The sequence below is a fragment of the Triticum dicoccoides genome, chromosome 5B (genome assembly GCF_002162155.2).
Source record: "Triticum dicoccoides isolate Atlit2015 ecotype Zavitan chromosome 5B, WEW_v2.0, whole genome shotgun sequence".
NCBI lineage: Eukaryota > Viridiplantae > Streptophyta > Magnoliopsida > Poales > Poaceae > Triticum > Triticum dicoccoides.
In genome coordinates this window covers 156,197,960-156,225,711 of record NC_041389.1, presented here as the reverse complement: position 1 = coordinate 156,225,711, position 27,752 = coordinate 156,197,960, and the positions used below count along the sequence as shown (strand labels likewise).

General features: G+C 45.6%; 2 protein-coding genes across 2 annotated transcripts; one reads left to right on the top strand and one right to left on the bottom strand.

Moving 5' to 3' along the window:
- Window positions 1-8,850: 8,850 nt before the first annotated feature.
- On the bottom strand, window positions 8,851-24,586 carry LOC119307955 (histone deacetylase 6-like). The gene is made up of 4 exons (XM_037584055.1): window positions 24,477-24,586; window positions 24,199-24,392; window positions 22,400-22,525; window positions 8,851-9,357 (listed from the first exon to the last, which is right to left on the bottom strand). Exons 1-4 carry the CDS (start codon window positions 24,528-24,530, stop codon window positions 9,177-9,179), a joined length of 555 nt encoding a protein of 184 aa, XP_037439952.1. The 5' UTR covers window positions 24,531-24,586; the 3' UTR covers window positions 8,851-9,176.
- A 191-nt stretch (window positions 24,587-24,777) lies between these two features.
- LOC119307954 (40S ribosomal protein S29) lies at window positions 24,778-26,503 on the top strand. Its single transcript, XM_037584054.1, has 3 exons — window positions 24,778-24,928; window positions 25,605-25,704; window positions 26,286-26,503. Exons 1-3 carry the CDS (start codon window positions 24,867-24,869, stop codon window positions 26,292-26,294), a joined length of 171 nt encoding a protein of 56 aa, XP_037439951.1. The 5' UTR covers window positions 24,778-24,866; the 3' UTR covers window positions 26,295-26,503.
- Window positions 26,504-27,752: the final 1,249 nt, after the last annotated feature.

The following is a 27,752-nucleotide window of genomic DNA, read 5'->3' as shown; positions in this document are numbered from 1 at the left end:
GGCCAGGGGCGAACAAGCACGCGCGTCCCGCCCGTCCGCGCGCTGTCCGTTTCACCCCAAAAGCGGCGCAAACTTGGGCCGTGGATGGGTCGAAAGCGGACACAAAACAAACAAAAGTTCGTTTGCTCCCGCGCGCTGGGCCGCCCGGTTTGTCCGTTTTACCCCAAACGGATGGGGCCGGACATGATGGAGTCGCGCGGTGGAGTTGGCCTTACAACAGACCGAGTATAGGCAAGATGAAACCAAACCCGAACCTCGGTTAGTGGCAAGAACAAATGTCAAGACTCAAGAATAGGCACTACCGATGAATAGAGCAGATATCGGAGCAACTGCAAACACGATAAAAGAACGGTGAGCGTAGGCGTCAGGCCGGGAGCAAGCAAAAGCAAAACCAAGCCCGAACCTCAGTCACCCCAAGAAAAAAGAAGCAACTGGAGACATCAAAGGAATTCGAAATGGAAGAGAAGGCCCCCCTATATCTCACTTGTTATTTGCAGACGATAGCGTCTTCTTTGTGAAGGGTGATAAGAAAAGTACATATAATCTTAAGACTGCTCTCCAAACATATTGCAACGGATCAGGTCAGAAGATCAACTTGCAGAAGTCTTCCATCTTCTTTGGACCTCGTTGTGATAAACAGGTGAAGGATCGAATAAAGAACAAGCTGGGAGTATATGATGAATCACTACAAGCCACTTATATAGGCATGCCTTCCTGCGTGGGATGTTCCCCTACGAGCAGCTTTAATTTTCTCATGGGAAGGCTTTGGAAGAGACTAAACGGTTGCAGTGACAGACCGTTATCCAGATCAGGCAAGGAAGTGCTGCTGAAGTCAGTGGTGCAAGCCATCCCAACATATGTGATGAGTTGCTTTCAAGTACCAGCAACGGTATGTGAGAAGATGCGAAGACCTATCTCCAACTTTTGGTGGGGAATGGAAGATGGGAAGAAGAAAATTCATTGGAGGTCATGGGATTGGTTATCTACACCTAAATATCTCGGAGGAATGGGGTTCAGGGATTTGATGCTCTTTAATCAGGCCATGCTTGCAAAGCAATGTTGGAGGCTCGTGGTTGATCCCAATTCCTTATGCTTTAAGGTCCTAAAAGGGAGATATTTCCCACATGGGGATTTCTGGAGATCAGGTTGCCCAAGATCAGCTTCCTATACCTGGCGTAGCATAATGTTTGGTAAGAAACTGCTGCAAAAGGGCTTGTTATGGCGTGTGGGAGATGGTAAGCAAATCTCTTTGCTTAAGGATAATTGGATCCCAGATGCATTTCTAGGATTGCCATGTACCAAAGTCCCAGTGGAAGAGGATTGGACTGTCAACCATTTGATCTCAATAGATGGTAAATACTGCAATGAAGAGGCAGTTAATAAAATGTTTCCAGAAGAATTAGCCGTTAAGATTCTGAAGATCCCTCTAAGTTCAGAAGGATGTTCTGACTTTGCTTCATGGCCATACACAAAGGGGGGCATCTACATTGTTCGGTCTGGTTACAACCTTGCGAGATCTGTAGCTTTCTGGCAAAAATGTAGCGTGGCTAGTAAAGGATCTTCCTCTAATCTGGAGGAAACAAAAAATACATGGAGGAAGCTATGGAAAATACAATGCCCAGGGAGAATGAAAATTATCTTATGGAGAATGGTTCATAATTGTCTACCTACTGGAGAACAACTCCATCGACGTTCAATCCAGACTAGGTATGACTGCCCTTTTTGCTATAGATTTGAAACGGTGAAACATTGCTTCTTTCATTGTCAATATGTTAGAGAAATCTGGGCTGACCTGAAAACATCCGTTCATATATCTTTAAAATTAAAGACGTTCATTAATATTCGACAATGGTTGTTGGATTGGATAGATAATGCATGTGACCTGCAAGCTATGTTTTTTGCCGTGGCTATATGGCATATATGGGACAATAGAAATAGTGCAAGGAATGGGGAGGGTTTGCTTCATCCGCATCGTGTGGCTGGGAAGATTAAAGCCTATATTGATTTCATCTTGTTGAATAATTTTAGCATGACACAACCCACAAGGCGTGAGAACCAAACTTAAGTTCAAAAATGGTCTCCGCCGCCGGAAGGTTTGGTGATGGTTAATGTCGATGCTGCAGTCTTCTCACAATCACAGCGAATGGGAATTGGCATTGTCATAAGAAATCACCTGGGAGTGGTCCTAGCAGCCAAAAGAAGATATGTCAATCAGGAAGTAAATCCTGAACTCGCAGAAGCCATTGCCATGCGTTGTGCAATGAAATTTGCTGAAGAAGCTGGCTTCCAAAGTATTGTAGTGGCTTCTGACCGTGAGACGTTGGTCAACAAAGTGAAGAATGTTACGATGGATAGATCACAGATAGGTGCCATAACTTTTGATATTAAGAGTAGGGCATCAAAGTTTGTATCTTGTTTATTCACTCATATCAACCCGTCATGTAATGAGGCAGCTCATGTCCTGGCTAGATCTTCTGAACATGATTGTGGTTCATGCTGGTTTAATGTAGTCCCTGATGTAATCAGGACCATCATATGTAATGAACAATCATTGATTGAATAAAAGTAGCTGTCTTTCTAAAAAAACAAAGCAGCAAACGACACGGCGGCGGACGAAGCAAACGGTAAAAAAACAAAGAAGCAAAGACACGGTGGCGGACGAAGCAAACATGGTGCCGGACGAGCAAGCATGACGCCAACGAGCGGCAATACCACAGACGAAGCTCGGGGAATCAGGCACGAGCTGCAAGAAGAACCAACCGTAGCAGCTCCGCTTTGGACATGGGTACGTCCACGCTATGCCATCGAGGACGATCTGGGCTTCACCGTCCACCACTGCCCGGGGCCGCTGCCGCGGCGGCAGCGAGGCGACCACCCCGGGCAAGCCATGACCGGAGGCCACCACCGAATGTACCCGGCCCGATCTGCCCGATCCTCCACGACATCCTCTGCACGCCGCCGCCACCAGTCGGCCATCCCGCCGCCCAGATCTAGATCGGTCGCGCCTCCTCGCGGGATGAGGTCCGCCCCACCTCCTCCATCACGAGTAGGAGGGGGATCCTCCGCCAACACCGCCGGCCACCCAGCTTAGCCCGACGGCGTCCTACGGCGGCGACAAAGGGAGGGGACGATGGACGGAGGAGCCTGGCGGCTAGGGTTTGTGGGCACCCAAGTCGCCCGGGGTGGAGGCGACGCGAGCGGGCGGCTAGGGTTTTTGTTGCCTCGGAAAAGTGATTTATTTAGTAAAATATATTTGAGCCCTGTTCGGAGGCTCTCCACTCCACGACTCCGCTTCCGGAGCGGCCGGAGCCGCAGTTGAAAATCGTGGAGTGGGCAAAGAGGTACTCTGCAGCTCCTTGTATTCTGCGGAGCTGGTGAAGTGCCGAACAGGGCCTTGGTAAGCATTTAGGCTTATGAAAGAAAATAATATTTTACTATTTGGTAAGTCAATAAAACGTGGGGTAGTCGATACGGTTTCTAAAAACAACAAGAGATGAGATGAAAAAAAAATCAAAACATAAGGGGAGACGTACATAAAGTTAAACCAAAAATGACATGAACTTATAATATATTTTTAGATAGGAGGGATAAATAAATTGCTATGACGACTTTCCCTTAAGAAAAGAAGGAAATCGAACATAACCAACACAATAGCGCACCACTACATAGCCCGGACAACAATTAGACCCCTAAGGGCATCTCGACCCTCAAAACAAACACTATTTGTTCGTGAACACAGATACAAGAGGCGACCATCCAACCTTGTCCCCTAAACGCCACTCCTGTTATTTCCTTAGGTCTGCAAGATTCAAAATAATATCATATCAAATCTACGGGGAGTGGAAATGTCAAAATTTGATACTAGTTCAAATGCAAATATTACAAGCCAACTAAGTTTTTGAAGAAAATGGTTCAAAATTGAATTCAACTCGCACATATGTTCTAGTCGTCTCCTTTAAGTGTCCAAAGATGCTCAATCAGGTTTTGATGGCCAGGTGGAGCGGTGAAGGTCACAGAGGTCCGACTAGGGCTTGGTGGGCGGCCAGAGTGGTACGACGGTGGCGGTGGCCAAGGAGGAAGTGGATGCGGAGAAAGGGGGAGGGATGGAGACGCGGTGTCCATGTGTGGTTTTGGATGGGCCGGGGGTGTCGAAGTCCTACGTGGCAGAGGTCACGACTCCTGCAAAGCCCCCTGATTTGGTTCGGGCTTGTAGCAAACCGGGCATGCAGACTGATCTGCGTACCGATGCGGAGTGGATTGGATGGCAAGCTACGTCTGGATAGCTTGGTCTGGACGTTTGCGGGCGATTTGTGGGCCCGCTTGGAAGATGCCCTAATTACATTCTTCGCAGATGAGGGCTTTGCCTGATGACATCCCTGGTGACGTGAGGGGAGAAGGAAGGTGAGGGGCAAGGGTGTCGGTCAGAGTTACACAGCTTGAGCTGCCATAGCAGGAGACGCAAAGGGCTTCTTTTCTCATTCCTTTAAGTAGATCATTGGAAGAGATACTTACTCCCCGACCCCAATGAACCCCAACGAATAAGACGTACACACATTTTAAAATTAAACTTTTACCGTAAGATCAACCAAATGTGAGTTAGGTGTGACAAAATTACACAACACGTTTCAAAGAATTTTTTTCTCATGGCGGGTGTCTCAATTGCGGTACTCGCAATGGGTTTTCTGCTGGTGCTTTGGACTCGCTTCTTTCTTTTCCCATCCCCTGAACCTGTCTTGAACTAGTTTATGTATTTCTATTATGAATTTAACGGAAAGGGGATTTGCCGATTAAAAAAATATAAGAATGCGTGGTTAGTTTCTACGGATCCAAAATAATTAGATCTCGTTATCTCTAGCAGGCTGATTACTCCAGTGAGTGATTTCCTCGCCCTCAGTTCGCTTGGTCAATATGTATCACCGCCCTTGCCAAGTAGTGGCAACAAACCAAATAGTGGTCAGAATGATACTACTCCCTCCATTCTATAATATAATGCGCCCGCGTTTTTTAAGATTTAAGTTTAACCATAAATTTAATCAATTTGGGCGACTCTGGCGGGAGAAAAATTATAGCATTGAAAACTTCTTTTGAATACGAATTCAATGATATAATTTTTGCTCCCGCTGCAGTCGCTCATGTTGGTTAAATTTATGGTCAAACTTAAATCTTCAAAAAACACGGGCCAATTACATTATGGAATGGAGCGAGTATGATTCATGACACATTCCAACCAATCATACCCAATTCCCAAAGCCAAACAAGAAAACACTAGTAGGTGCATGCACGATTGCAGCCACAGCCGGCAATGTCTCACCCTACCCTACCCTGACGCAATCACATCATATTGGATCTGTGCTTGTGAGTGCTCCAAAGACTCTGCTAGTGCCTTGTTCAGAAGCTACTCAAAAGATGGAAAATCTTTTTCTTGGCCTAAGAATGGCACTTGAACATGTTTTCCCTCAGATAATATGATTATTATTGGTTCAACATGTATGCACACGCCTCGGCGTGCAGATAACCACACAAAATGAGACCAGATTTATCGCCTGGATACTGTCCATCCAAATTATGAACATGTGGCGCTAAAGAGGACAATAGGGACACCGTACCTGTTGAACTGGAAGTCAAGAGGATCAGATTCCATTGATGTTGATACTCACCAGTTAGTGGATGCCTTCGGTGCATCATAGCAGCATTGCCTATGTTCTTGATATGGACGTATGACCAAACGCTTGAATTGAATGATTCTAGTGAGTGCTGGAAGCAAAGCTATCCTCGGCGAGGACCAACTGTACACTTGTCCTGCAGGCCAATCACTATGCAAAGCGATTATTAATACTCCCGCCATAAACTATAAGACCTTCTAGATCGTTACATTATGATATTACCTCCGTTCCGGTGTATAAGTCATTCGCGTAGTTCTAGATCGACAATTTAACTATCTAAATATGTATTATATGTGACGAAAAATATATATTTAGAAACTACATCTGTGTAGAAATCTAGTGATATACTTTTCATGACATATAACACATATTTAATTCCTCAAATCGATGACCTAGAACTACGCGAATGACTTATACACCGAGACGGAGGTAGTATAAAAGATCATATATTAGTTTAGAGAGAGTACTACATCTTGTAGTCGATTTTAACCCTATTTAAGGTGCCACCTTGCATCCTACATGGATTGCCACCCAGGCGGTCACCATAAATCGATACAGTAAAAAATAGTACAAGCCACCCCAAGTAGACTACTTCAGTCAACAAAAGTACAAATAGGCTTTATGGTCAAGAAGTCAAAGGGCGAACACCACATAAAAGAATAAGTCAAAGGAGAAGTCAAGTGACCAAAGAAGCCCAAGCCCAAGAAAGCCTCTTATAGTGTAGGGATTCAACTCAACCCACCTCCGCTTGGCGAGCACCCTTCAACACTTGGGATGTCGACATCAATTCATCCCCAAATTTGACCCATCTAATGGTGGCTCTCTGCTTCCAATAAGTTTTCTGGTAAATTGATGAGATGTTTCTTGACTATATTCCTTCTATTCCATTCTTTGGTGCTTAGCTCTCTGTATTCCTCTAACATATGCATAATGTTTTTAGAGCATTGGTGTTCTTTATGCAACCAACAAGATTTGACAATGACCTTGGCCATATCTTTAACCTCTTAGCCTTTGAGTTCAGTTGTGATCTTATTTTGCACTATTTGATTCTTGTACCTCTTGTTGCAAAATATTCTTTACAATGTCCTTGAAATCACTATGTTGCAGCCATAAGTTTCAAACATGAAAAACTTTGATTTGGGAATGGTTGTACTACCTCCGTCTCGGTGTATAAGTCATTCGCGTAGTTCTAGGTCATCGATTTGAGGAATTAAATATGTGTTATATGTCATGAAAAGTATATCACTAGATTTCTACACAGATGTAGTTTCTAAATATATATTTTTTGTCACATATAATACATATTTAGATAGTTAAATTGTCGACCTAGAACTACGCTAATGACTTATACACCGGGACGGAGGTAGTACCATTTTGAAGGAGGCATGGTACATGACCAGAAATAGGTTTGAAAAGAGTCGTTGCAATAGTATTTGGATAGTTTAAAGTCCATGATTCTAAAGAGAAGCACCAATCTAGTTACTCTAATAGAGACTCCTCTTGCATATTGCTCCAAGTGTAGTTTCCGCCTTTGAGAGACTTCAATAAGACCTAAGGTACTGGTGGCCGCATTGAAGCTCAGCATGACTTGATAATTACCTCCAGGTCTATTCTTCTTGAATATCTATTTAGTTAAAATCTCCCGGCACAAGCCAATCAGTGCCATATTGCCATCAAGTACTTGGTATTTTGAAACCAGTCAATGAATTCCATCCTACTTTCGGCCAGACAAGGACCATAAATGTTTGTGAGGATCCATGTGTTTCCACTGTGACAAGTGAATTGAGCTGAGAGTGCAAAGTTGTTTTCAAAAACTTTAATCCCCGGAAACAAGCTGTCATTCCAAGCAATAAGGAGCCATCTACAAGCACCCATCGAGGGTAAGAATTCAAATCTGATGATTCTTCTAGGGCAGAATTTCCTAAGATATGTGTCAATAACCTTGGACAAATTTCGAGGTTACAAGCACAAAAACAAGTTCAGATTTTTTTTCCAGCATCAATATGACTTTTTGTAAAAAGCTGCTTCAGAACGTATGTTCGACAACAGGTAGTCAGGTATTCCGAAACACAGTTCCATAACAACTCACAATCAGAATAATGTACAACAGACAGTGTCTATACATGTCACATGCATGTGCAATACATGATACTGTACTACTTCCTCTGTCCCAAAATAAGTGTCTCAACTTTGTACCAACTTTAGTACAAAGTTGTATTAAGGTTGAGCCCTTTTTTTAGAACAGAGGGAGTATATTTTAACCTATTATCTTGCCATATTAGTATTTCAGTCCATCCAAACTAGCCAACAACTATTTTGGGAGGAATACATCTGAGATTTGACAGGACTATGTAATACTCTCTCCACCCCTTAATATAAGAGCGTCTTTTACACTACACTAGAGTAGCCGTTCACCAGATTTGACAGGACTATGTAATACTCCCTTCGCCCCTTATATTATGAGACAGAGGGAGACAAATAAACTGCAATGATGATCAAACAAGCAATAGCATGCGAATTTGGATGATCATGTATTAAACAAACTTGAGTAGCCGTTCACCAGATTTGCCAAGCACACGAATGGCAACCAAAGAGTTTCTCAAAAAAAAAAAACCCCGACTGGCAACCAAAGGGACAGGTTGTTTTATGTCTGATTGGGTTTATAATGTTAGGCACCTCACAAAGTGATATCACTAGCTACCAACGAATAAAAAATAGCATCACACTAACTTAAAATATGAATTTATCTTAATCATCTTGCAAAAGGACAACTTTCATGACATGATTTAACCTCCCAGAAGCACACCACTTGCTCATTTTGCAAAGGGATCAAATTTCCTTTCCTGCTTATCACAAAATGACAAGTTGGTCATAGAAGTTCTAGAAGTGGATATCCTGTAGCGATAGAAAAAGCATAAATCTTTTCTCATGTGAACCGATAAGCAGTGCATTGGCACACATTTGAGCAATAAATATTAAGTTCCTCAAGCTCATGCCATAGAGGGCACTGTTGAGTGTTCATTTCCCAATTAGATAGCTTCTTCGTCAAATACATGCTCTTTATGCTTTGTGTTTCTACAACCGAGTATTCCTCCTATCTGATAGGCAACAAGCTGTCAGCCTGTAGTGCCAACAATTATGCACTATTAGAGATTAGTGAGCAGAACACAACTCTTAACTGAGAATCTAAAGTCAAACGGCACATACCTAAACTTTCATATCTTTGTGGATAAGCTTAAACTACATCAGTCACTGGAGAAAAATATATTCGCAATTGAATACTTTTCTGGATGTCAACATCAAGGCAATTTTAATGCCTTTATCATGACCAAAGGTAAACAGACTTTTACAATTATCATTTTGCTTCACGCCTAACAGGTACTTCCGCAGAAGTAATGAGGAACAGGACCATCAGCTGACCTATATTTGTGCCGATGCTTAGCAAGTTCCATCTTACACAATGGACTACTGTCATCATGACAAAAAAAAAATGCACTGACAGAGGATCACACATTAGGAACTTGAAGATGAACCTCCATTTTGTCCACTGCTCAAATCCAGTACTTCAAGTGATCGAAAAGGGGGCCTTTCTCCAAATTTCAACAGATGTGCAACTTCATAAACTGGGCGCAGTTCTAAAATGGATTGAGCGTCTAGGTAGGAGTCACAGGCAAAACACCAAACTGACAGATCACTGAAAAGGGATACAACAACGCTGAGTAAAAGCAATCAAATAATGTGCAGATGCTGCAATATAGGAAGGACTAAACTGTATTGCTTCACGACAAGGATAGAAGAGGGAAAGGCAGAACATGATAGGATCTTCAGTAACTAAATGAAAATAAGATAATAAGGAAACAATAATTTTAGATTTATAGCAATATTTAGCTATTTTCGTGCTTCTGTATTTTATATATTATTCAAAGCACAAGGTATTTCACTAACAATATGTGTAGCAAACTATGGTGTATGGACATTTCCTTTAAATTCAGTCAACTAGCCAGGTTTCAACTTTGCCACCATTAAACTCTGGTTTAACTCAACAAGTCAACAGAAAACAATCATATGAGTAATTGATTGCTTAAAGGTACCACCAGAGTCAGAGAGAACTGCATTCGCATCGACTCTCTTTTTGAGGCAGTGAGTTTACTGGTACGACTAGTAGTAAAGCTGTTAAACCAGTGTAGTGAAGTACTGGCCAATGCTGTAACTTCTGCAGTTCTTCTTACAGAACATATACACAGGAAATAAACCATTCTCACAAAAGAAATGAAAGGACTAATAACCATACTTCAAGAGTATATTATGTTTGTTGGTGGCAAAGGCTATAATCATGCATATCTGATCTAGCACTTCGCATTGTACGATAATGTGAACTTAGGTAGCCATCAATAGATTCTTCATAGTTTTCAGGTTGGCAATTGGAATCTACGATTCATAAATTGACCGGGCACGTGAATCGATAAGGTTCGTGAATCAGATAGTGCAATAGCTAAGATAGCCTCCTAATTTCACAAAACAGCAATAAAAAGAAAGAAAGAAGTTCAGAAGCCACTTGGGCCAGCCCAGCTAGGAATACTCCCCGAGTACTCATGCCACAATGCCTTTGCCCCAAGGCACCTAAGTCCCCTTAAACCCGCCGGCATATATACTTTTCAGCATCTCACCCCGTCTCTGACTCTCTTCTGATCCGATGTTCTCTGCCTTGCCACCTCCACTCCCATGCTTCTCGCTTTGTGCCTCTTCTGTGATGCTGTCCACTATTGCATCTCCCCTCATGCAGCCCTTGAGCAGTGGCGTCCGAAGGATGGACAAAGGGCAAAGGTAGCACCACGGTGAGGCAGCAGTAGCAGTGGCAGGGTCAAGCGGTCGCCCAGTAAAGTGATGTCATGCCTGCAGTTCAGGTTACTGAACCTTCAGCGGACTGAAGTGCACTTGCTGGACTCGTGCAGCAATTGGCGATCAGTCCTTGGGCCTTGTAACCTGGGAGACAAGTGGCCCAATGGGGTGTGTGCCAAGTGGCTTCTTAGGCGTGCGTTGTGACACTGTGAATGGTATTGAATGAGAAACACGTGAACTCTGTTCCTCGACTCCTGCTCCTCTCATTGTCACCTGCCCTCCTCCCCTCCCCTCCCCTCCCCTACCCTTCCCTGTGCGATCTCGATCCCCTCCAGATCAGGTCGTCACAACTTACACTACGAGTCAATTTTTCTCCCCCACGCAATCCACCACGCCATGCTCATACCCTCTTGACCGACCTATAACATCCACTGTGTGAGGTGTGATCCATCTCGCTGAATCGCCAAAAATCCTCCACGGGATTATTAGGTTGATTTGAGAAAACACAAGGGTGTTAAAATTTTTAGGTACTTGGGCAGCCCGCATCTTCCTCTTGTTGCCAGAGGAACTGGAGTACATACGGCTTCATCTATAGCGCTGCAAGAAACAAGCTTACTCCTGCTCGAGCTGCTGATTTGGTGTTCACACACAACGACCACCGCCTGCTTTCAAGGAATTCTCAAGCATATCAAACTGTGCCAAGCAGAATGCAGGACATAGGAGGAGATAGAGTTGAGAGTTTTGGTTGTGTGGGTATGCTTGAAGGTGCAGATCCTTCACTTGATGAACCAGCTTTGGAGGAGGAGATAATAGATTCTCTCACTCGAATCTCTTTATCCATCAAGCTTCAGCCATCAGCCCAGGAGCTTATTTAATTTATGTTTATATCATTTATGTAATCCACTCCTGAATTGTTAGATTATGGCCATTTGAACTGTTTGCTATGTGGCCACCTGAGCCTTATAAGCTCCTATCTTTTATGCTTTTAGTGGACTATTTTATGTTGTTAACTTCTGATGTAGTCAATTTGTCATGGTCTGGTTCTTTGGTTTGTATCAATATTGTGTCATGCTGGGAGTTTAAGAATTTGAGATTGCCATCACATAGTAGTAACATACATGCCACATAGGCAAAACATATGATGTGGCAAGAATAAATGAGGAGAGTTTCAAATGGAGTAACATAATATGTTACCATCACATAGTGTTGAACCGGTATGGGCCCTAGCCCATCAAGATCTGTCTCTTGGGCCCAAGCCCATGATAGGTGCTGACCTAGAAGAGGAGCCCCTCTTCTCTTGTCCCGTGACAGCCGCCACATCTGAGACACACACTCACGCAGGCAACAAGACAGGAAGCGAGGCCGCTGTCTGAAGGTACCCATCTCCCGATTCAACATGGTATCGAGCCAGGCGACGACGGTGGCGGTGTAGTCCCTCGCCGGAGAGGCGGCGGTGGGGCCCAGCGGGGTCAGGCGAGAAAGGAGGCTGTGTGCGTGCGCGAGGCGGCGGGTCTGCTGTGGTGCGTGCGGCGGCGGCGCGGCTGGGCTCGAGGAGCTGCGACGCGGCCGGGAGGGAGCTGCTTCCTCTTGTCCTGCTTCGCGTCCCTGGGGTGGCTAGCTGCGAAGGGGGCCGCCGAGGAGGGCTGCTGCGGGTTGTGCAGGCGGCTGCGGCAAGAAGAGGAGGAGGAAGAAGGCGGCGGCGGATTTGGACTGTGTGCGAGTCAGGCTGCGGCAGGGAGCTGCTGCTGTTGGTGCTGCTGAACAGAAGAGGAACTGCAGCTGCTGCTGCTGCCTTGTGTTGTTCCTGGAAGCTTGCTGAGCTGCTGGTGCTTGTGCGGCTGGTTCTTGGTGCTGCGGCAGAGGAAGAAAGAGGTGCAGCCTGCTGGACTGCTCGTTCTGGAACAGGAAGAGCCTGGGCTGGACCGCTTGTGTGCTTTACAGAGATTTTTTTTTCTCTGTGGACTTGCTGTTGTGAGCTTGGTGTTGTGGTGGTGGTGCTGCTGCTGCTTGGGAAAGAAGATTCTCTGAGGCTGAGTTTTGCTGTTGCTGCTTATTCCGTCAAACGATGGCTGAACCAACTGGTCTTGCCGAGGCTTTGGAGAAGCTCGCTAAGATCCTCGCGGAGTCCAACTCTGGGGCCATCGTTCCTCGACAGGAAGTGGCTCAAAAGCTTGAAATGTCGCCCCTGGACATGAAGCTAGAGGGGGCAACAAATTATTTGAGCTGGTCCAGGAGGGCTTTGTGGGCTGTGGAGCAGAAGGAGCTTGATGGATATTTGTTGGGCACCGTTGTAGAACTAGGGGACAAGAGTAGTGCAGAGGGCAAGAGGTGGAAGGTCATCCACTCTGTACTTATGGTGTGGTTGTTGAACTCTGTGGTGCCCTCCATTGGACACTCTGTGGAGGGGCTATCCTCACCTGCTGAGATATGGAAGATTCTGTCCACTCAATACTCTGGCAAGGGCAATGTCATGCTCATTGCTCAGATTGAGGACAAGATTAGGTTGCTGCGCCAAGATGATGGCATGTCAGTGATGACATACGTGGCAGAACTGCAGGCTCTGTGGGCTGACCAGGATAACTGTGATCCCCTGGAACTCTATGACGCGGCTTCAATCGAGTCAGGGCATAAGTGGATGGCACGCAGGCGTGTGCTGAAATTTTTGGCTGGCCTCAGAGGTTGCTTTGATGGCAGGAAGGCTTCCCTGTTGCACCAACCTAGTTTGCCTACCATTCCCGAGGCTATTGCAGCGATGACTCAAGAGGAGGTGCGCCTATCCCTTGAGCATGCAGATGTGAAGGTTGTGCCAGCTTCGACATTTGCAGTCACTGAGCGCATGGAGTGGGGAGATCCCACCAAATGTCATATTTGTGGGGAGGTAGGTCATTGGAAGAGAGAATGTCCAACTCGTGGCAAAGGCAGGGGATATAACAGAGGGGGAACAGGCAGAGGTAGAAGTGCTAGAGGCAGAGGTGGATACTCAGAGACCTCATGGGGCCAGGCTTCTAGAGGCAGAGGTGGCTACTCAGGACACTCAGGGGGTCAGAGGGCTCACATGGCCGTTGCAGGAGACAGTGGGACGTCCAAAGGCAAAGATGTAGATGATGTTGTCTATGGAGACTTTGCTCACTGGGCCTCTAGTGATGAAGGTAATCCGGAAAGAGCATCTCTTGCTACTAATGAGAGTGCTCCAGAGTGGGTTCTTGACTCTAGAACATCTAAGCATGTTGCTAGTAACTCCTGTGTGTTCGAGTCTTACACTAAGCATCCTCCCTCTCACACGGGCACTATACAAACGGTTGATGGCACAAAACAACCAGTCATAGGGGTTGGTACAGTAAAGTGTACTCCGACCATTTCCCTATCGTCAGTTTTACATGTGCCAGCCTTTCCTGTCAATTTGGTTTCTTTCAGTGCACTCATTGATCAAATGGACTGTCGTGTGATCCTTGACAAGTTCGGTTGCTTGATTCAGGTGCGACAGACGAGCCAGACGGTTGGGACTGGCACCAGGCGTAGGGGGCTCTGGTACATGGACCAGGAGGTGCAGCCGGACTTGGTGTGTGCTGCGACCATGGAGGATAAGGAGAAGCAGGCGATGATCCATCACTGTAGGATGGGGCATGTATCTTTTGATAAGATGAGTAGAATATTTCCGGATGTTATGTGTGGAATAGGCAAAGGCAAGCTGACATGTGATGCTTGTGAATATGCAAAACACACACGGGCCTCATATGTAAGGGGCTCAGGAGCATATCTCCTTTTATGCTTATTCATTCGGATGTATGGACTAGCCCAGTGGTGTCAATGATGGGAAGAAGTATTTTGCTACCTTTATTGACTGCTATTCTCGCATGACTTGGATTTACTTGATGCGTCACAAGGATGAGGTGTTTAGTTGTTTTCAGAACTTCCATGCTCTTGTAAAGAACCAGTTTCAGGTACAGGTCAAGGTGCTCAGGACGGACAATGGAACGGAGTATGTGAACAACATTTTTGGGGCTTTCATGGCTGACCATGGGATTCTTCATCAAACTTCATGTCCGGACACCCCTCCTCGGAATGGAGTGGCCGAACGGAAGAATCGTCATGTTCTTGAGGTTGCTCGGTCGTTGATGTTTACCATGAATGTGCCTAAGTTCTTGTGGGATGATGCAGTTATGACAGCCACATACTTGATCAACCGGACACCTTCCAGGATACTTGGCATGAAATCTCCGTCTGAGTTGCTCGTTGGAGATAATAAGTTTGTTGTTCCGCCAAAGTTGTTTGGCAGTACCTGCTTTGTTCGTGATCACCAACCATCTGTTGGCAAGCTTGATCCTCGGGCAGTGAAGTGTGTCTTTCTGGGATACTCGTCTAGTCAGCAGGGGTATAAATGTTGGTGTCCCTCTGAAAAACCCAGGTTTGTAAGTATGGACGTTACGTTCAGGGAGTCTGAGCCATTCTATGGTGAGCCGACCGATCTCAGTCTGCTGTTTGCAGAGCTTGACCACCTACACCCTGTGCATGATGGTTAAGAGGGGGAGAAGGATGTGTCTCATACTCACAGGGATTCTGTGGACATTAACGCTGATAATGATGTGCAGGCTCAGGTTCAACCAATAGTGGGTACAATTCCGGTTAGTACCATCACCGATGATGATGTGCAGGCTCCTGTCGAGCCAACTGTCGATACACTTAAGATTGGTGCTCTCCAGGTTCCTGTTCGGGATCGATGGCAGACGAATACCCTGGTGTACTCTCGACGGCAACCACAAGTGCAGGGGGAGCAGCAAGGCAGGGAGGCAAGAGTGCAGGGGGAGCAACAACGTAGTGAGGCAAGAGTGCAGGGGGAGCAGCAAGGCAGTGAGGCAAGCTCATCTGACACAGTGGAGCTGCCCATTGCGTTGCGAAAACCTACACGTGAAGCGGCAAGGAAGGGTGAGGTAGCAAGGAAGGCTCTGCCAAAGGATGATGCTTGTGATGACCTTGATATTGGCAATTTTGTGTCTTACAAGGCTTTGTCACCTTCATATAAGGCGTTTGTTGCCTCTCTGCAAACGGTGTCTATCCCTAAGGATTGGAAGGCTGCAAAGCAAGATCCGAAGTGGCGTGAATCGATGATAGAGGAGTTAGAAGCATTGAAAAGAAACAAGACATGGGTGCTAACCACATTGCTGGCAGGAAAGAAAGCAGTGAGTTGTAAGTGGATTTTTACTGTGAAGCAGAATCCTGAGGGCAAGGTGGAACGGTATAAGGCTAGATTGGTCGCCAGAGGATATAGTCAAACTTATGGAATTGACTATGATGAGACATTTGCTCCAGTTGCAAAGATGAACACAGTACGAGTATTGGTGTCATGTGCTGCAAACTTTGGGTGGAAATTGCACCAGTTAGATGTCAAGAATGCCTTCTTACATGGTGACTTGAAAGAAGAGGTATACATGGAGATACCGCCAGGTTTTGGCACAGAACAGACTACGGGGAAGGTATGCAGGCTGAAGAAATCCTTGTATGGTCTGAAGCAATCGCCGAGGGCATGGTTTGATAGGTTCAGACGAGCTGTTTGGAATATGGGGTATGGCCAATGTAATGGTGATCACACAGTGTTCTATAGACACACTGATAAGAAGATCACCATTGTTGCAGTGTATGTTGATGATATCATCATCACTGGAGATGATGAGGAGGAAATAAAGAGAGTGAAGGGGTGTCTGAGCAAGGAGTTTGAGGTAAAAGACTTGGGAATCTAAAGTACTTCCTTGGCATAGAAGTGGCTCGGACAGAGAAGGGAATATCTTTGTGCCAACGAAAATACACCTTGGATCTTTTGAGTGACATGGGCATGGTGGGATGTCGTACAGCCCCTACTCCGATTGAACAAAATCATCAAGTAACAGCACAATCAGGTGAGCTAGTGAATAAGGAAGATTATCAGAAGCTGGTTGGGAGGTTATTATACTTGTGTCATACCATGCCTGACATTACGTATGCCGTGGGGGTGGTGAGCAGATACATGCATGAACCAAGGAGTGGGCATCTGAATATTGTTCACAGAATCCTGAGATACTTGAAGGGGACTCCGGGTAAAGGGTTGTGGTTTGCAAAGAGTGGACATCTTGAGGTGGATGGCTATAGTGACTCTGATTGGGCTAGCTGTCAAGATGATAGACGATCAACTTCAGGCTACTGTGTGTTTGTGGGAGGAAATTTGGTGTCATGGAGAAGCAAGAAACAAACTGTTGTGTCTAGATCAACAGCAGAAGCTGAATATAGAGCATTATCTCGAGGGTTGTGTGATATGCTCTGGGTGAAGCACCTACTATGCGAGTTGAAACTTTTGAGGAAGGGACCCTTAAGGGTGTGGTGTGACAATCAGTCAGCTATAGCCATTGCTAATAACCCAGTTCAACATGATAGAACGAAGCATGTGGAAATTGATCGCTTCTTCATTAAAGAGAAACTTGATGCTGGGATCATCAGCCTTACTCATGTCAGCTCTGGGAAGCAGTTTGCAGATTGCTTGACAAAGGGACTGGGAACAAAGGACTGTAACTTAGCGTGTGACAAGATGGGGATGATAGATATCTACCACCCATCTTGAGGGGGAGTGTTGAACCGGTATGGGCCCTAGCCCATCAAGATCTGTCTCTTGGGCCCAAGCCCATGAGAGGTGCTGACCTAGAAGAGGAGCCCCTCTTCTCTTGTCCCGTGACAGCCTGTCACAGCCCTAGAATTTGTTTGTAATTAGTTGCATCAGCACCCATGCATCATGTCTAAAATTTATCTGAAACTTGAAATGGGGATTGCCCAAACCCTAGCATCAAAGGAATTCACTAGGTTCAACTAAAATATTCTCAGTGATTCCAAATGGCTTTTAAAAATGTTCGTCATTTCTGGTTAGTGTTGGAAACAATAACCAGAGGTGTTGCACATTTTTCCATGACATATTTGGGCTCTGAATTAAATCATATAGTATTTGAATTTGGGCATTTAAATGCTAGTAAATACTTTAAATGTCCAAATAATCCTAAATTGAAATGTCCCATGTTGGATATATTCTATACAGTGGGCATGTGCAGTTTGGTGATTTTTGAAAGGGTCTAGGTATGTTTAGAAAAGCCACAAAGACTACAGAATAATAGAAAAACAGAAACAATAAATAAAAGAGAGAGAGAGGTTTTACCTGGGCCACTTACCTGGCCGGCCCAGCTGGCAGCCCACCTGCTGGCCCAGCCCAGCAGCCCTCCCCCTGTCGTCTTCCTCCTGCCAGGAGGACAGACAGGTGCGTGGCAAGCGCGCCGACGACGCCTTGCCACCTCCTGCTTCAGCCGCGCAGCCTTGACCCCCCCAGGCGTGCCACGGAGACACCACGAACCCCCCTCTCGCCTCTCCCTCGCTCCCTGGCCTCTCTCCTCCTCCCTGCTCCCTCTCCCGAACACGCCCGAGCGCCGCTGTCGCCGCCGCTCGGCGTTGCCGTGCCCACCGCCTCCCCCTCGCTTCCCCGACCAGTCCAGGAGCTCCGACGCGTCGTCCTCGACCTCCTCGCTGAGCTACGCAACGCCGAATGCTCCGGAGCCTCGCCAACGCCACCGTCTCCGTCCTCGGGTGCCGGAGATCCCCGCCAACGTTTCGCCGGACCCCGTGTCTCCCTTGCCTCTCCAGCAGCACCAGAAGAACCGCGGTGAGCCTCTGCACCGTTTCCCCCATACCCCGTCGCTTAATTCACCCCCCAGCCGCCGTTTCCACCGAAGCCGTGAGCTCCTCGCCGCCGGCGATGGTGCAGACGAGGCTATGCGCACTGCAGCCCGTATCCGAGCACACCAGCGTACTCGACGCGCCTCCACGAACCTGCAGCCACCAGTAGATTCCCCTCCCATGCCCTCTACCACCGTACTCGACCGCTCCCGACCGCTGGCCGCCGCCACGAGCTCGACTCCGGCGAGCTTGTTCCACCCCAGCCCCTCCCACCTGGCTCTCTGGATGCGCAAGAGCGCGGGCTCCCTCCTGGTGCCCTCAGAGCGACCAGCCGCGGCCTGTAGCGCCGCCCCGACAAACTCCGATGAGCCACCGCCGTCCCTTAAGGTCGCCGGCAAGTTGATCCGGCGACGTCGACGTGGCGTGATTAGATTAGGTCTAATCCACCCACTAATTACCACCGCAGCCACTGACACCTGGGCCCCGCTGATTAAGTAACCCTGGATTAGCTCCTGTTTAGATTAAACCAACCCTACGGGCCCCACAGGTCAGTTTGACCTGGCCACGTCACACGTTGACTGGCCCCACGCGCCAGAATTGACCCAGCTGACGTGGCTGTTGACTGGGACCACATGTCAGCGACACTAATCAGCCCCAGTCACTGACCAGTGGACCCCACTGGTCAGGTTTGACCCGGACCGTGTCCTGTTGACCTGCTGACGTCATGATGATGTCAGGCTGATGCAGTAATGCCTTTTCTAGATTTATTCTTATTCAGGAAATTCCAGAAAATAACCAAAACTTCTAAAAATCATAGAAAATCAACCGTAGCTCCAAATCAAACAAATTATATATGAAAAATGATCAGAAAAATGCACTCTATCCATCTGTACCATTTTCATGCATGTTAGAACACTTTAACCTTGCTGTTTAGGTGAAACAAGTTAATGCACTAATATGACCTCTTAAAATGGGTTTGCATTTGAATCTTTGGTTCAAATGGACTCATCTCAATCTGATCTAGCTTGCATTAGCCCAAAACACATTCATAATGCCATGTCATAGCATGCATCATATTGTGCATTGCATTGATCGTGTTCTTCTCTGTTTGTCGGTGTTGTTCCCCCTCGGTAGACGTTGTACCGACATTGTGATCGTTGACACTGATGAAGACTCAATGCTATCTTCAGAAGTGCCAGGCAAGCAAAACCCCCTTGTTCATTCCGATACAATCCCACTCTCTCGCTCCTGCTCTATTTTACTGCATTAGGACAACAACGATACAACTGTTACTTGTTGCGGTAGTTGAACCCCTTTATCCTCTGCATGACCTGTCATTGCCACAGTAAATAGATGAAACCCACTAGCATGAGTAGGAGTTGTTTGAGCCCTGATGTGCCTACTCATTCATGCTTGTTTGTCATGCCTGCTATTGCTTAGAGTTGTGTCAGGTCTGATTCATCGGGGATGAATTGGAGGTGTGTAAACATGTCCTACTGTGTGTGAGCTAAGTGTGTGAACACGATTTGGTAAAGGTAGCGGTGAGAGGCCATGTAGGAGTACATGGTGGGTTGCCTCATTGAAGCCGTCCTCAGGAACTGAGTTCTGTGTTTGTGATCCATGAACAGCTACTACCACGCATTGGAATGCTTAAGTGCCCCTCTCACTTATTAATCAACCTGATCTCTGTCCAGGAGTTGCAACTAGTTTCTGGTGTTTGTAGGTAGTGTTAGTAGTCTACCAAGTGGCACCCGGTACAGGTGGGCTTGGGACAGACTAGGCACAGTGGCACGGTGTACCAAGCGTAGATCCACCCGTCGAGGTGGGCTTGGGAACCCTGCTCACATCGTTTGGGGCCGTGAGCGACACCCCGGCCGGATCTCCTTGCGGATGGAACCCGAATAGGCGATAAACCTGGACGAGAGACTTGTGTGGTTAGTCAGGTCGTGGCCGACACCCTCGCTGGGCTTCCGCTTGAAGGTTGCCGAGTACATGTCGTGTAAACGGCGGTAAGTGGTGAGAGCGTGTGTGAAGAAGTACACCCCTGCAGGGCTAACATCATCTATTCGAATAGCCGTGTCCGCGGAAAAGGACTTCTGGGTTGCCTGTACAATTCATAGACAAGTGAAAAGTGGATACTCTAAAATACGCAAGATAAGCGTGAGTGCTATGGATGGCGTTCTCGTAGGGAGACAGGAGCGGATCCATAGTGGTGTATTGATATGGTGAATATGTGGACTCGTGTGCGCCACCTCAAAAGAGTTGCTTGCAGTCGTAGTTCAGGATAGCCACCAAGTCAAAGCTGGCTTGCTGCAGTTAAACTCCACCACCCCCTTTGTTGATAATGGTGCATATGTAGTTAGTTCTGATGTAAGTCTTGCTGGGTACATTTGTACTCACGTTGCTTAATTTATGTTTTTGCAGAGAGACTTCAGTCTCGCTAGTAGTTCCGCGTGGACTTCGACGTTTAGCTTGTTGCCTCAGCTACGATCTTGTACCCTCGGCAGGATCTGGTAGATAGTCAGGCTTCTCACCCTTTTTCATTTGTAGTTGTCTGTACTCAGACATGTTAAGCTTCCGCATGTGCTTTGACTTGTATGCTCTGAATGTTGGGTCGTGAGGCCCATGTTTGTAATATCTCGCTCCTCGGAGCCTATTGAATAAAATACTTGAGTTGTAGAGTCATGTTGTGATGCCATGTTGTATTTGCACATATCGAGCATATTGTGTGTATGTTATTGAAATGCTTGGTATGTGTGGGATCTGACTATCTAGTTGTTTATCCTTAGTAGCCTCTCTTACCGGGAAATGTCTCCTAGTGCTTCCACTGAGCCATGGTAGCTTGCTACTGCTCCGGAACACTTAGGCTGGCCGGCATGTGTCCTTCTTCGTTCCTGTGTCTGTCCCTTCGGGGAAATGTCACGCGATGAATACCGGAGTCCTGTTAGCCCGCTACAGCCCGGTTCACCGGAGTCCTGCTAGCCCAGTGCTACAGCCTGGATTCACTCGCCGATGACCGACACGTTCGATGCTGGGTCATGGATGCCTGTCCCTGTAAGTTTGTGCCACTTTGGGTTTACGACTAGCCATGTCAGCCCGGGCTCCTTATCATATGGATGCTAGCGACACTGTCATATACGTGTGCCAAAAGGCGCAAACGGTCCCGGGCAAAGGTAAGGCGACCCCCGTGGGGATACCGTGCGTGAGGCCGCAAAGTGATATGAGGTGTTACATGCTAGATCGATGTGGCATTGAGTCGGGGTCCTGACACAGCCGCCACATCTGAGACACACACTCACGCAGGCAACAAGACAGGAAGCGAGGCCGCTGTCTGAAGGTACCCATCTCCCGATTCAACACATAGTGATTCCCAATGTAAAATGAGTCTACAGAGTAATAAATGAAGCTCTCTATATTATCACATCTATGATACTACCCACTATGGAGGTAGTAACATAGACTAGTAACATATGCACGTTACTAGTCTAAGTTACTTCCCACTATGACTAGCCTAATGCTATTGGGGGCTAGCATTGCAGATTGGGTAAGCAAACTTCTTTGCTGTTTGTCAAGTACCACTTCATATTATTATGATTTATGTCTCTAATAGACTGATACTAATACTAGACTATTGTTTGATGTGTTTTGCAAGTTGAAATGACATGGATCTGGTCTGGATGATTCAACCAAGCACTTCAAATAGGAGACAACAAATGGAGAAGTATCTCTTTCTAATTTTTTTGTCTTTAACTCTATATTACATGGCATATTTTTATTTATTTTTATATATACTTGCCGTGTCTCCGATGGGTGTTTCTGAAAAATGCCGTATCCCGTGTCGCAGTATCCATGCTTTTTAGGACGACTTCATTTGATCCCTAAGAACCAATCTCTCTACGAAACCCATCGAGAGTACAAGGAAACTTATCTCTAATATATCTATAAGGCAATTACCCAACCTAACAAGGACATTGATCTCTATTTTCCAACTAACACTTCTGGCTGATTAACACGAGTACTATACTGAGCGCGCAACAATACCGTTTCACATTGGCACAAGTGACCGTTAGATTTAGAACACGTCATACTTTGCTCTAACAAAAAAAACACGGCATACTGACTACTGGAACTGGAGAACCCTGATCATAAAAATGCAGCCAGTGAAAATTCTCTGCAGTCCAAGATAAAGTTAAGCAAAAGGAAGTTGAACAATTTACCTGAAGCTCAGGGCAATACAATGGCCCATTTCTTGATAATGGTACAGCATGTGTTTGTTGATAAAACGACTACACAGCACATCTTTGCAGATCAAGCATAACCAGTTTTCAGAAGGGTGATGACATCTGCATGGAAAAATGCTCATAAGAAAACACAAGACATGAACATATGAAGTACATCAAATCCAACAGTTATGTTTTGTCCTAAATTCGAGCATATGAGGTTCATTCAGATTCAATACAAGGATAGGGGTATGCATTACCTTGTGCCACAGGCTAACTTAACTCATTGGAAAATCTTAACACTGCTTTTGGTGTTTATAGGCAATTAACATCCAGATGCTATAGCAACAAGCATGCAAGGAAGATACACATAGACAATGTTTGACAACCTATTAATTTTATGGTGCATCATGAAATCGTAAACAGCATTTTCAGGTGAAATGAAACAGAAAACCATGGTTTGGTTATAGAAGTCATATAAGAAGTATCAACAGGGATGTGCTTTTTCATGTATAATGCACGCATACATAAATCATTCAGTTGTACTCCCTCCGTCCCAAAATAAAAGAACGTTTTTGACACTAGCAAATATAAGAACGTTTTTGACACTAGCATAGTGTCAAAAACGTTCTTATATTTTGGGACGGAGGGAGTAGAACAGAGTGAGGAGGAAGCCATACTGTTACCAGCTCACTAGATGTTAGCCTGTTACTAACTTTCAATAAGGAATGTACTCAATAGTACCTTCAAAATCCAGACCACAATCATCTAACTTTCCCATTGAGCAATCATTCTACCAAAGAAACTCATATTTTCGACCTACCATAGAAAGGGGACAATCAAGCTCACTCTCCATGATGTTTTCCTGATAAAAGGATATCCTATTTTGCAAACCCAACAACTCTTTTTCTTTGGAAATATCACATCTTAAAATCATATTTCCATTCTGCCACTTGGAAGTGATTTGACAACTAAAAATATTGTGAATAAACAGAGGAATTGCATACCAGAATTGATGCAGGAATAACAACAACATGAACCATATGTTGATACAGTGAGAATAATGCGAAGGAGAAATCATGAAGTGAAGCTTCTAGTTAGTAATCTAAATAACCCTCATTCATAAATATGAAGGTACTTTTGTCACATCCTGGACTTGGTAATAAATGAACCACTTCCACATCTGGCATAAATGCTTGGTATTATATAAATCCAAGCATGTCCTCTATGGGCATGACTTGATTTCTTTTGCTAAACCAGTGACCTCATGTGACATTCATGGTCCACATTTAACCGAATAGAGAATGATCTTTGAGTTCTAATCTAACTAATCAGCAGTGCAACTACTCATTTCAAAATCATCTAGTTACTCAACTACTTCCCGAGACATACTACACACCCAGCACTAGAGCAGAGCATCGGAATGCTATGGGACAGAGGATGATATTCTTGTCACCAAACCTTGGTGGCAACTCACGTCATCTCCGCACTTTCGTTAACGAAAGCTGTGATGTCAACCATACATATATATGACTTGCCATAACACTTTCGAGTCACAACTTAGTACCAGTCAATCGCATTGTCATCAAGTATCAATCCCTTTTCCTTGTCAATTTAAGTTATCTAGCCATATTTCACCATAACTGAAGTATGGGAGCTGGGGATTCGGCCAAATAGTGCCACCGCGAACTAGAACTCAAGGGGAGAGCATCAAACAGCAGATAAGAACCCTAACAATCCGCATGTCAGGCCCAGGGTCGCGAGACACCAAACTCGAAGAGGATGGTGAGACAAACCTAGAGCACTGGGAATCAGACGCGGGCACGCGCGCGAGTTCGTCGGCGCTGGCGGCGGGCATTGCAGGGAGGTGTGGGCAGCTGGTCCGCGCCTCCACCCACCCCGCCTCGGCGCCATAGAGTTCCAGGCTCAGATCTCCCTCATCGTCCACCTTGCGGTTGCTATCGTCGGCACCTTCCTCTCTCTGCTTCCCCTGCGACGACGAGACATTCGAGGACACGTCAGTGGAGTAAGAAACAACACAGAGACGGTAGGTAGGGGTGTCGTTCACACGGACAGGTCGGGATGAAGACGAGTGCTCTCCGGCTCCGGCTCCGGCGGCGGAAGACATCCTCGGCGAGGCGGAGTGGAGCAGGAGAAGACGATTTTTTTTCCCGACGAGTCTCACGGGCCACGGCGAGTCGTGCAGATGATACAGCACATATATCTGAGGCCCAAATGCTCATGATTGGCTGGGCCTAACAAAGAGGCCCTTTAAGCCCGTATACGGGGCTAAGTGTCGGCCTGGGCCCAATCCAACCCGTGCCCTTGGCTTAGGGTTTACCGGCGTCTCCCTATCTATATAAGCCTCTCCCGCTCGCACCGCCGCCACCTACCCTTTCTTCCTCCCACGCGCATCCTAGCAACCGGCGGCGGCAGGCGGAAGGCGAACAAGAAGGCGGCAACGATGGGGCACTCCAACGTCTGGAACTCCCACCCCAAGAACTACGGGCCCGGCTCCCGCGTCTGGTAATACTTCTGCCACCGCCTCGATCCCCTCCATCTCCTTAAAATGCCTAGTTCGTTCCGCGGCTAGATATCTCCTAGCTAGACCAACCGTTCGGCCGGATCTGTGTCTTAGATGATGTAGTTGGCGACATATATCATTCGATCGTGGCGGGCTTAATATGGCGATTAAAACCTTGTTTGCTGACATCTCATATGTAAGTGTGTTAGGTGTGGTCAGGTACTGATTAATCGGTCACATTCTCACATTGATTGATTGTATGCCTTGATGAAGTCATTATCATCTTCATATGATGTGTATTTTGTTGCGGTTGTCTGTGCTATTCTCGGCGATGCAGTTGGCTACATGTATCATCCGATTCTGGCGTCCTTCATATGGCGATTAAAATCTTTTTTGATTAACTCTGTTAGATGTGTTCAAACCATTAAGAGCTTGCTGTGATGTGCAAGTAGCTTCACAAACAAGTAATGCGACCAGAACTAGGAAAGTATTGCTAGAATTGCCTAGTTAATTTCTTTGACTTAACAAGCATTTCTTCAAACGCTGTGCGGTAACAAACTGAAATAGTGTGTGGTTGCTGACTTGTCTGGCGTACCATTCGATCACTGATGTTATATTGTGATGAACCAGTATGCTTATGAGTGATTGTACTGACCCCAAGTTTGTTATTTTTGGCAGCCGGGTCTGTGGAAACTCCCATGGACTGATCAGGAAGTATGGGCTGATGTGCTGCAGGCAGTGTTTCCGCAGCAACGCCAAGGACATTGGCTTCATCAAGGTATACAACAACAACATTATTGTTACACCAGAAACAATCTGAAATGTTCTTATTATTTTGTAAGTCATGATTCCCTTCCTATTTATATGTAGTCTGCAAGTAAACGGCTTAAAATGTCTGTTATGACTTATAATTTTTTTGGTATTGCATTAGCTCTAGATAGATGTGTGAATCCTTAATGCCTTCTCTAGTGTTTGATGATCAATACCTATTCCTAGACTACATACAAATGAGATAACTGACTGGTTAACAAATTAATGTGCTCTGTATAGTTCTCTATGGTTGGCTCATTTACTTCGTAGTTTCTGTATTCAGATGTGTTTTGCTGGCATTTTATTACATTGAGGAACAAGTTCTATTGTGGCCTGGTGATTTCTGAAATGCTTATGGTTCAGATAACATAATAGCCAAGCTTTGATATAGTTGTCTTGATGTTCTTATGCAGCATCCTTTCTTCAGCATCTAGCCTTCTAGTCTAGAATAAAACATTTAGTATATTAGAATTTGTAGTTAGACATACCATTTCCTTCGTTTGTGCAAAACTAGCGTTGTAATTATTGGATTATGTTCTTTTGTTGCAGTACCGTTAATTCACCTGGTCCTGCTACCCTGAAGTGAAGCTAATCAGGGATGAAGTAATGGAACTCTTAATAGAAGGCTTAATTTCAATTCCAGTAATGATTGCTCAGTACTCTGAGAGTGGCTTTATATTTTGATGGATACTGAATGATGTAATTGTTGAACATGAGTTAATTACCCATGGGGTAGCCTTTTATCATTCCGTTGCCTGTGTTTGTCTCCTCTCATTGTCATTGGTAGTTTTAAGTACTTGTTTTTTATTAGAACGTATTGGCTCAATTTCTGTAGAAGACCAGCAACCCAGCGAATATGCTTACTTTATTTCTATCAGTTGTTGCATATATGTGGCCTTCAAAACGCTTATGGAAGACGCTCAAAAAATTATTGAAGCACATGAAGGCTGTTCAAATACCAGAGAATGAACGAGCATTTGTGTAATGGTGTAAGCCTAGGAGGACTGAACCCATGGCTGACATGTGCAAAAAATTTACGTGTACTCCATCCTAAAAAAGAGCGTTTAGGTAGTAGTGGAACATAAGAAAGAACATACTCCCTCTGTAAACTAATATAAGAGTGTTTAGATTACTAAAATAGTGATCTAAACACTTTTATATTAGTTTACGGAGGGAGTACCATCTTAGTACTTATTAACTCATGTTTGGTTAATGAAATGTGATACCCAAAACATGTGGTAAACGTTGATGTCTATTCTAAGTTATCTAAACGTTGATGGCTGATCTAGATGCGGAACTTGACTCAAACCCCCATCAAAGGTGTAGCGGGCAATTGAGGATGGCATAGATGTTCTTCGACAAGGCCTCATTTGTTGCATTGGTGATGGACGATTGACAGATTTTTGAGACTCCAGTTGGATACCTAGGGAACCACTGCTCATACCACTTATGCCTTTGATCCAGAACCCGCCACAGATGTTGCATGAGACGATAAACCACACGGAAGCTACTTGGAACTCCAAACTTGTTCGCCACGTGTTTCTGCGGACGGACGCGGATGCTATCCTTAGTATTTTTTTTTTGGGATCAATAGTCGATGCACGGGTCAGATCACGGACTTCTCCATCGGGTCAGATCACGGACTTCTGGTCTTGGCATTTGGACCGCAAAGGTTTTTTCTCCATCGGGCGTGCATATCGGATGTTCGTAGACAAAGATTAGAAGGGAAAATTGGTTGGACGGTGTCGCAGGACCGTCGAACTGTCTTAAGGAAGGAAGATTTTTTTTTTTATTTAGATGCGAAGGAAGATCTTTGACCAAACTTTGGAAGCTGTCGATTCCCTCAAAACAGAAGGGACTTATCTGGCGTTTGGCACAACAGTCTTTTTATAAAGCTGATTTGTTACAACACTGGAGTATGGCGACGATAAGCACGTGTGCTCTCCGTGGGAGGGAAGATTTGTGGTGTACTCTCTCATTTACTGGTGTCACTCTCTCATTTACTACTCGATGGCT